This window comes from Pediculus humanus, genomic scaffold (genome assembly GCF_000006295.1).
Source record: "Pediculus humanus corporis 1103172108202 genomic scaffold, whole genome shotgun sequence".
Taxonomy (NCBI): Eukaryota; Metazoa; Arthropoda; class Insecta; order Psocodea; family Pediculidae; genus Pediculus; species Pediculus humanus.
In genome coordinates this window covers 516,233-526,550 of record NW_002987772.1, presented here as the reverse complement: position 1 = coordinate 526,550, position 10,318 = coordinate 516,233, and the positions used below count along the sequence as shown (strand labels likewise).

At 26.3% G+C, this 10,318-nt stretch overlaps 2 protein-coding genes across 2 annotated transcripts; one reads left to right on the top strand and one right to left on the bottom strand.

Moving 5' to 3' along the window:
- Positions 1–1,237: 1,237 nt before the first annotated feature.
- On the top strand, positions 1,238–3,262 carry Phum_PHUM433840 (protein BCP1, putative; the record flags this gene model as incomplete). The annotated part of the gene is made up of 6 exons (XM_002429425.1): positions 1,238–1,369; positions 1,721–1,981; positions 2,423–2,610; positions 2,690–2,864; positions 2,952–3,098; positions 3,245–3,262. The coding sequence occupies 6 exons, from the start codon at positions 1,238–1,240 to the stop codon at positions 3,260–3,262; spliced, it is 921 nt and encodes a 306-aa protein (XP_002429470.1).
- A 1,257-nt stretch (positions 3,263–4,519) lies between these two features.
- On the bottom strand, positions 4,520–8,781 carry Phum_PHUM433830 (Rho-associated protein kinase, putative; the record flags this gene model as incomplete). Its single annotated transcript, XM_002429424.1, has 9 exons — positions 4,520–4,642; positions 4,722–4,783; positions 4,868–5,089; positions 5,171–5,471; positions 5,558–5,832; positions 5,904–6,072; positions 7,071–7,165; positions 7,355–7,468; positions 8,166–8,781. The coding sequence occupies 9 exons, from the start codon at positions 8,779–8,781 to the stop codon at positions 4,520–4,522; spliced, it is 1,977 nt and encodes a 658-aa protein (XP_002429469.1).
- Positions 8,782–10,318: the final 1,537 nt, after the last annotated feature.

Genomic DNA, 10,318 nt, shown 5'->3' with positions numbered 1-10,318 from the left:
TTTAATATAAAAATAATTTTTACAATTAATGATGGAATAATAATAATAATAATAATAATAATAATTATGTGGGTGGTAGAGTAATTAATGTGCCCGATGAAACAAATAAATTTAACCAAAGATTTAAAAAAAAATTTTTTTTTTTTTGAAAACAAATGATTGTAACTGAATTATTCGAGGTAAAATAATTTTGTTATTGATAACTAAATGATTGTGATAAGAAAAAAAAAAAAAAAAAAAAAAAAATATGCCGCGTGTGGAGAAACGCACCGCATCTGTTGTTATATTTTTTTTTAAGAAATTGAATAAAAAAAAAATTAACAAATTTATTAAAGTTTCACGTCTTTCATATTTTTTTTTTCAATTTCTTTTTCATGTAGTTGCCATTATATATGTTGCATGCATAGTATTGCATCACTTCTTTTATTTTATTTTATAGTATTGCCTTATATTACATACAATTTTATTATTATGTTTTAATGTGAAGAAGGTGGAGAAGGAGAAGGGAAATATTGCTTAAATCATTTTGTCGAAAACGAAAACATTCAATATTATTTGTGTTATGTTGAAAATCATCGAATTAAATTAACTATTGTAAATTTTAATATTTATCCAATTTGTAAAATTTTTTTATTAATCAATCATTCATAAAATCAAATTTTTTTTAAATAAATCACAGAAATTATAATTTTATAAATTTAAAAAAAAAAAAAAAAATCATGTATTTATTTTTTAGTTTTGTTATATATTTAAGCAATTTGTATTTTCCTTACATATACATAAATATATTTATTAAAATTGTTTATAAGGGAATAATAATAAAAAAAAATTTATTTTGTTAATATAAATAAAATTGAATGAATAAATAAAAAAACTGTAGATTTTATTTTTTTGATAAAATTTTTTTTTCTTTTAATTTTATTTCAATTAATGTTATTCCTATCATCATTATTTTAAAATTAAACCCAAACAAAACAAAAGAATGCTATTTTTAAACATTTTTCCGTTTATAATTAAAATGAAAAGATAAATAGTTAATTTAATAACTTAAATATAAATGTAATACAAATAAATTTATTTTGTTTGATGTTGAATTAATTTGTGTAGACAAAATAATCTATTTAATTCGATATATCGAAACTTGATAAATCGATATTCGATATTTGTTTTATTTGATACATGCATAAGTTATAAATAGGCGGTAAATCAATATAAAGGCGCGTATCATAATTTAAACATGGCCGCTCCTGGAAAGAAACGTGCTGTCAATGTTGAAGAGAATAAAGAAGAAAAAGATAATTTAGAAGAAACTGAAAGTAGCGATGAAGATTCCAGTTCGGAAGAAAATTTAGACAATTCTAAAAATGAGGTAATAATTTCGATTAGGTTTACACGAAGATAATATTTTCAAAATCAAATTACCCGCGAATTTTTTTTTTTTTTGAGAAAGGGGTAAAGGACTTTTTCTTATGCGTTTTTTCCCTTAATTTAGTTCTTTTTTTCTTTAAGGAACATAACTGAGAACCCTCTATGAGGAAATTTTAAGTTTCTAGTAGCCATTTTGTTTTCTGGAAAATTCCTTATGTGACTTTTTTAAATTATTTTTTTTTTTACATGGAGTGATTTTAAAAGTTAACATTTGATCATAATTTATTTTTTAAAAAGAATTTTTAAGTTTTTAATTATTTAATTAATGTGTTTTACGATTAAACGTAATTAGGTGATACAAATCGATTTCGAGGGACGCAATCCCATCGACTCGGATTTTCACGGAATCAAACAACTGTTGAGCCAACTTTTTCTTAAAGCTCATATTAATTTAACAGAGCTTACAAATTTGATAATTAATCAAAATTTCATCGGTAGTGTTATTAAACAATCTGATAGAGACGATGAAGAATCTGATGATGATGATGATGATGAAACCGATGCGAATCAAGTTTTTGGAATTACAACCGTAATTAATTTGACTGAAAAACAAGTGAGTTGCTGCCATATTGATTTTCATTTTTTTTTTCCCTCCCTCATTAAAATTATTAAAATTATTTAATTTAAAAAGAGTTTATGAATTGATTTTGAATGTAATTCTTATTTTAAAACATGAAAAAATTGTTTATCAAATTTTTACACCTGTTGATTCGATTTAGAATAGTCATTAAAAAAAAAAAATGCATTTGTTAAAAATGAGTTTTTAACATAGGTTGGGGTTGAATCAACAAGTTGTTCATTAAAAGAAATTAACTTAATAAATCTATGATTTACATTTTATTAAAATTTACTTTTTTTTAAATTTCAAAACTTGCATTATTATTATTATTTATATGTTTAAGTACGGATTTTATGTGAGATTAAATTTTTTTTTGTGTCACCTTTTGTAGTTATTTTATCTCTTTCAATTATAATATTTTTTTTTCTTATTTAGAAACTAGAGTGCATACAACAGTTAAGAAGCTTACTTCTTGAACTGTGCATAGAATATGGATCAGATCGAGAAGTTTCATTTGTTAGAAATTTGATGTCAAACGATAACAAACCAGTTGGACTGTTGATAAACGAACGATTTGTAAACATTCCACCACAAATTGTTGTTCCTTTGCTAAAAAGCTTAAGGTTAGGGAAAAGCTTTAATTTAGTTTTCTTCCGCTTTTTACCAATTCCAAATTACATTTTAATCATTTTTTTTTTTCAGGTCTGAAATACAAAGAGCTGTCGAAAGGAAAATGGCTTTTGATTTTTCTTATATCATATTAATTTGCAAATTGTATAAAACCGATTTGACGAATAAAAAGAAAAAATCGAAAAAAAATAAAAAATCTTCACATGAAATTATTTGGTCTAATCCAGAAGAAGAAATTATTGATAAAGTAAGGAAACAATTTAAAATTGCAATCATAATAGATGTACATTTGTATTTAAATATATTATAATGAGAATAATTTTTTTTTTTTTAGTTAGCCGAAGTCCAGTTTGAATTTTCCGTAGAAAAAGAAAGCGATTCAGGTTTAACTGGTCTTTGGAAAGAATCAGATGAAGAAATGACTCCATTACGTCGCGTTTTAATTATTCCTGCATCTAATTTGGATAAAATGATTGAACAAGTAGAGCAGGCAGTTACCGCTTAAGTCGGTAAGTCATATCTTATTCCTTAGCTCATGATGGTGCATGGAAAAAGACTGGGTTAGTTTGTTTTTTCATGCTTACGCACACACACACACATTATTAAATTTTTTTCTTTTTGGTTCAGTATTGGGATAAAACATAAGGAAAAAAAATGAGAGAAATGAGTTATGATTATTATTTGTATAATGTTACGATTAAATATATACATAAATATTTTTTTTACAAAATTAAAATTTAAAAAAAATTTTTTTTATTTATTTATTTAGTACCTTTTTTACTAAAAATTTATAATTCGAACAATTAAACTTTTATTTATATTTAATAATTTTTTGATATAAAAATTTAAAAAAAAAAAAAAAAATATTTATGTTTGACTTATTTTAATTTTTGCATGTTATAAACAGGATAATTTAGTTGGGGGATGAAAATTTTTATGGATACATACGTATTTATCACCCCAATGTAAAATTATTTGTTTTCTTATATGTGGTGGGTGGCAGTGATGGTTTTTTTATAAATGCTTTTGTTTTAATCTTCGAACAAAATTTTTTTCATGAGTAAAAAATTTAAATGATGGTTAATAATGGTATTGATTTGAAAAAATGGAAAATTTATTGTTTATAGAATTTAAAATTTTCAAAACATTTTTCAAAATATTTTTCAAAACATTTTCAAAATGGGTATGTATTAAAGTATAGGTTTGCCATTCGCCATATTCATGTTACTTTTCTTGTTGATTACAAGGTTTTATTATTATTATTATTTTAATTTTTTTTTTTTTTTAATACGTATAATTTATTCAAATAACTCGCGATGCCATTTAAGGTATTTTTTTTTTTTTTTAAATAATAATAATAATTATCACGCCTAGAAAAAAAAGTGTGTGAATTTAAATTATTTTATAATCTTTTTATTTATGGCGTACACAATAAAATAATCTAAACCATTATTTACTTAAATAATAATAATAATAATAATAATAAAAGAGGAAAATCTAATGTGAAAAACCGTTGCGCTCTTAGGTGTTATTAATTTTTTTTTTATCTATAATTATTGTATTGGAAAAAATGGCAAATATCCAATGAAATGAAAATTATGGAGCCTGGAGTCATTCTTAACTTATTTCCCATTCGGATTTAATACGTTTCAATAAGTTATTATTATTATTATTATTATTTTTTATATCGAATCTATGCGTTAAGTACGAAATACGAAAATTATACGTTTCGTATTAAATAATTATTGGTATATAAAAATTTTGGCTCGTGTTATATAATACAACTCATAATAAAAATATTATTTAAAAAAAAATCAAATCGTAATAATGATAATGATAATAATTGGCAAAACTTTTTTTTCGAAATGTTAATGTTAAATCGTGTTTAAGTATAATAATTAATTATGCTTGAACATCATCTGATGCGACAGGTTTAGGTCTTCCCGTTCGTCTTTTTAACGTACCTATTATGTTAAGCATTTCTTGAACGGCTGGGGGCGGTTCTTCTTTTTTAAGTTTTTGCCTCTGTAATAAAAATGGCTAAATAATAATAATAATAAGGGTTTGCTATGCCGAAAAGTAGATGATAGAACTTTTTACTCACCTCTGTTGCTTTCAAAGTAAATTTACCGCCTTTTATTTCATTAATAATATCGTTAATGGCTCCTGCACCAAAAAAAAAAAAAAAAAATTTCAATTTTATGGATTTTATATAATTTATAAAAAAAAAATATTTATGAGGTGTATTACCTCCATTGATTGTGTTATGATTGGCTTTGGGGGTTCTTTGTATGCCCAAAATGTTTGCCATGTCGTCTATAGATTCTCTATGTGTCAAAGACTTGTCTGATTTTCTTATAATTAAATTGGTGTTAGAGGTCAATGAAAATAATGGGGGTGGCGGTGGTGGTGGAGGGAGAGGTGGTGGAGCTGGCGCACTGTTTGATTCTAATTTCGATTCGACTTCAGCCACTGTAAAAAAAAAAATAATAATGATTAGTCTCATATTTAAATCTCTCTCTCTCTCAAAAAAAAAATTTGTTTTTATTTTACTTTTTTCCTCTAATTCTTTTTGTGCTCTTTCAGCTTTTTCAGCTCTTTCCAAAGCCATTTGCAAATCTTCTTCTGCCAATCGTAGTTTTTCTTCGACAACTTCCAATTGAGCTTCAGTTTCTCTTTCATCTAACTTTTCTTGAAATTTTTGCACGTCTAAAATGTGATTTTGCGTTTCTTCTTCGAGTTTTCTTTTGAGATCTTCAACCTCCATCAAAACTTTCATGAGTGTTTCGTTCGATGAAATTTCTCCCATGAGCAAACTACTTTGATGAGCGAGAACGTTTCTTTCTTTTAGTGCCTTGAAAAAAAAAAAAAAGTTTATCTTAAAATTTTTTTTATTGTGTTTTTTTGTCTTATAATATTTTGTATGATGTGTCGTCGTACCTGTTGAGCTTCTGCTTGTAGTCTGCTTGCAGCTTCTGTCGCTCTGTCACGTTCCGTTCTAAGGGCTTTCATTTCGTCGTGAACCATGTATGTGACGCTTTCGAATTTGTGTTTCATCAGTCTGAGAGTTTTCAATTCTTCTTCCATTTTGTCTTTGATGGCTCTCTCTTGATCCAAAGCTTGGGAAAGGTTTATAAATTGCTCTTGTGCTTCGAATTCTTGAAGTCTTGCTTTGTTCAATTCCGACTGTAGTTGGCCGACTTGATTACTCAATTCTAAAATCCGATGATGATTTTGAAATTATTTAAGGCTCTCGTCCACTTTTAAAATTTATAATTCAAAATACCTTCGCACGGCTCACCTTGCACGTTTTTTCTCAATTCTTCTAATTCGTCTTGACCTTGCAAATCTTCTCCGTCGGGTTCATCTTTAATTAATTGAAAATTCGAGGGGAGTAACATGGAACTTCGAAGAGCGACACTTTCGCGTTTGAGTTTTTTATTTTCTTTGTACCACTAAACGAAAAAAAATATTAGTTTATTATTATTATTATGAATATTTAAGTATTTTAACATTCGTTCGTTGTATCTCATCGTAGATAATCAATTGGAAAATTTTTAATAATTTAGAGGGGAGAAAAAAGGGTAAAAAATTTCAAATAAAAAAAAAATTCCCTACGATTTCGTACGGTAAATAAAAAAAAAAAATTAAAATTTTAATGATTCAGGTTTTTTTTTTTTTTTTTTTAATTTTATGGGAACTGCATATAATATTATGTTGTATGTATTATAAAAGTAAAAAAAAAAAAAAAACCTGAAAAAAATTTACGATGGAAAATAAAAAATTTGCAAATAAAACAAAATTACAGAAAAAAAAATTATAATTGAATAGACTATTAGCACTACAGGGCGTAGGAACAAGGATAAGTTGTAGTTAATAAGGCGAAACAAAACTTGACAAACATGTTTTTTGTTTTTCAGGATTTCAGGATTTTAGGATTTTAGGTTAGTCAAAATTACAACCCTTTGTCTTTGACCTCGGGTCAAGTTCATTTAAAAAACCCTCCCCCCTCTTGGATTTTTTAATAGTTTTTCTACATTTGTACTTTTTTTTTTTTTTTTCCCAATTGCTTATTAAAATTTGCAAAAATCTTTTGTTTTGATTTAAATATTAATAAATTATGAAGAGAGTTGTGTGCAGAAGTGGCAGAAGAAAGGGCGTGGTTGGCAAAGTATATATATATATATATAGAGATTAATGAAAAAAGCAGATGTTTTTGTTTTTTTTTTTTTTTTTAAAATAATTTAAAATGCAATAGGAAATGAAGAAAATTTGTTGTTTTGTTAATATGATGATTATGTTCGTAGGTCATTGCCATAAAGAATGGGAGAGGGGAGGGGAGGGGGGGGGAGAAAAGTCGTTGATTCATTTATTATAGCACAAAATCTCGTGCTGTTGCCTTTCGTGTCAATAAAATAAAAATGAGTTTTAAAAACAATATTAAACTACTAACCTTGGAAGCAACTTCGAGTGCTTTATGAAGTGTTGTCGTTTCCGTTTCATATTTATTATTAAGTTTGTCGTAGTCTTGATAAACTTGTTCGGATACTGAAATATAAAAAAAAAAAACTTTAAGTTTCGTGTCTCGATTTGAAAATTTTAGTTGTAAAAAAAAAAAAAAAAAAAACGCCTAAACAAACAGTTTAATGATTCATCGAATCGCCCTTGAAGCTCTCAAGAGAGAGAGAGAGAGAGATAGAGAGAGTGAACCTGGTTTTTTAAAAAAATTTTCCTCACCTCTTCTTAATTCATTGAGTTGATGAGTTCTATCGTTGAAATCTAATTTAAGTTGTCTGTATTCATCTTCGACTTTTTTCAACTTTTGTTCCAATGATGATTTTTCTCTCGATACTGAAAATATTTATAATATATATTTAAACAGTCGATTGAAATGTCATTATATTATTATTATTATTATTATTTAAACGGGGGGGCTGGGGAGTGGGGTGGTGAAGGGAGAAAGAACGATCAAGTTTAGAAATAGAATTCATTTATGAAAACAGATACTGCAGAAACATTTATTTATTTATTTATTTATTTTTTTTTTTTTCATCTGGCGCCATCATGACTTTACTAATTATTTTTTTTTTTTTTTTTTTTTTTAAATGAGTTTTGCATCAATCATTGACTTTATGAGTTTTCTTTTTTTGTATGAATAAGAATTAGGGAGAGGGGGCTGGGGTGGGGGGGGAAAATAACGTTTAGTTATTTTTTACAGGTTGTGGGTGGTGGAACAATTTTTTTGAATGTTTTTAAATTTATTAATTTTTTTTAACGGTCGGTTTTTTTTTTTTTTTTTTTTTTCGTACCTTAAATAAATAAACAAAAAAGAAAATGCGGAAGTGATTCATTATTATTATTATTATTATTATTGGCAAAAGAAAAACAAAAAGAAAAAAAAAATCAAAACAAACAAATATGGAAAAACACAACAAACCTTGAACAAAAAATTAATTAATTTGTTTCGCGTTAATTATTATTAATAAATAATAATAATAATAATAATAATAATAATAATAATATATAATAATAATAATAATGATCTTACGCTTTTGAGATTCCGATAAAAGTTCTTTTCTTTTTCTTTCGGCATCTTCATATTTCATTTGCCATTTTTTCTCCGCATCTCCTCCGTTTGTTTGTATTTCCGGTTTAATTGTATTGAATATTCTATTCCTTTCCGTCGTCGTCGTGTTTTTCGTCCTGTACACCACCGAACACTCGGGTTCTCCCTCCGAATTATTATTATTATTATTATTTTTTTGAACACTTTCTCTATTATTTAAATTTCTTATTCTATTTTGCACGGCACTTTCACTACTACTACTACTTCCGTTAATTCTCCTGAAACCGAATTGTGTCGTCGTCGTCGTCGTCGGAAGTTCTCCCGTAGGAGATGATAGAGTCAATGTTTGATGACTTTTAAAAACGGCAGGTCCGTTCATTTTAGCCTGATTTTTTTCCCTAGAATTTCCACCGTGTAAAAACGAATTGACGATTGAATTATTTAAAGATGGCGTCGTTGGCGGCGTCGTCGTTGCAAAGTTCGATGATGATAATTTATTTTCGTTTGGAATGTTATTCGATGGAGTCGTTGTCATTTTGTGCAAATGAGAAGAATTTGTTATTATTGGCCTGCTCATTATTTTATCACTGCAATACATTATTATAACCTGTAATAATAATAATAATAATAATTATTATTATTATTAGTATAAAAGTATACCATCGTGATATAACATCATGTCAAAATAATGTCGTGATTTTTTTTTTATTTTTATTATTATTATCTTGGTAAATTTAACGGTAGTGTCGTAAAGGTTACCGTGTCGGAATTCTTTTTTAATAATAATAATAATAATACTTTTGCGAAGACATTTTTTCCAAAAGGTCATTCGTACCGTGGGGAGGAGGGGGAGGGGGCAATATAATTTTACGATTAAACAAACAATTGAGATGTAAATAAAATTAAATCAAAATAAATGATTAATGGTTTCTTTTTCTCGATCGAATTTAGCCTAAGTTTAAAATAAATAAATAATATTGTTGTTGTTTATTGTTTGTTGTTGTTGTTGTTGTTGTTGTTGTTGTACGGTAATACAAAAAATTTTTTTTTTTTATAATTTCAAAGTACCGTTTTGTAATTAATTAAAGAATCAATCAATCGATTGATTATTGATTTGTTGTTGTATTCTCGCGATTGCTCTATTATTTAAATAAATTAATCATCGTTTGTACCAAAACAAACAAACAAACAAACAAACAAAAAGGACAGCTTATGAAAAATAACGTATCTTTTATCCTTATCAGATAGTCTCCTTTTTTTTTCTTAAGTCTCAAATGATAAAATCGTTACCGTAATATTTAATAATAATAATAATAATAATGAAACGTTAAGTAAATTTTATGAAAACTCGTATTATTTTTATTATGGCGATCGAAAAAGTTCGGTGGGGAAGGGAAGGGGAGGTGGGAAGGAGAGGGGAAAACGAGTAGGACTTGAGAAAAATAAAAAAAAACTCACGCTATAAAAACAATATCCTTATTTGGTTATGAAAATATACGTGTGCGTAAAACCGAAAAAAAAAAAAAAAAAAAAAAAAACAAGATTGGCAACCTTTTAAAATAATAATAATAATAATAATAATAAATAAAACTTGCTATTTTCCGCGAAAATCCTTTTTTTTTTTTTTTTTTTTTTAATATAACGAAAAACGTGAATAAAGGATACGTGAATGATGACACTAAATTTTCTTTTGTTCGATATTAATAATAATAATAAATAATATGCCCCCATACTTTGTCGCCATGATAATGATGATGATGATGATGATGATGATTTACAATCAAGGAAATGTATAAAAATATTCAGGTTTTTTTTTTTTTGTATTTAAACCAGTCGCGTTTTTGATCAGAACAATCGACCTTACGAAAAAAAAAAAAAAAAAAAAAAACAAAAATTCAAACAGTACACGCACACGCACACGCACACACACACACACACCCGCGGTTAAATAAACAAACCGAAAAAAAGGCCTCCTTTGTAGGCATTTACAATTCGATTTATTGAAAAATTTTTAAATGTATATTCAATTAAAAAATTTATTTTTTCTTATAGACATACATAATAATGATAAAAAAAACAAGCAAACACCCGCATATAGTCTCATTACACAATTTTAATAATAATAATAATAATAA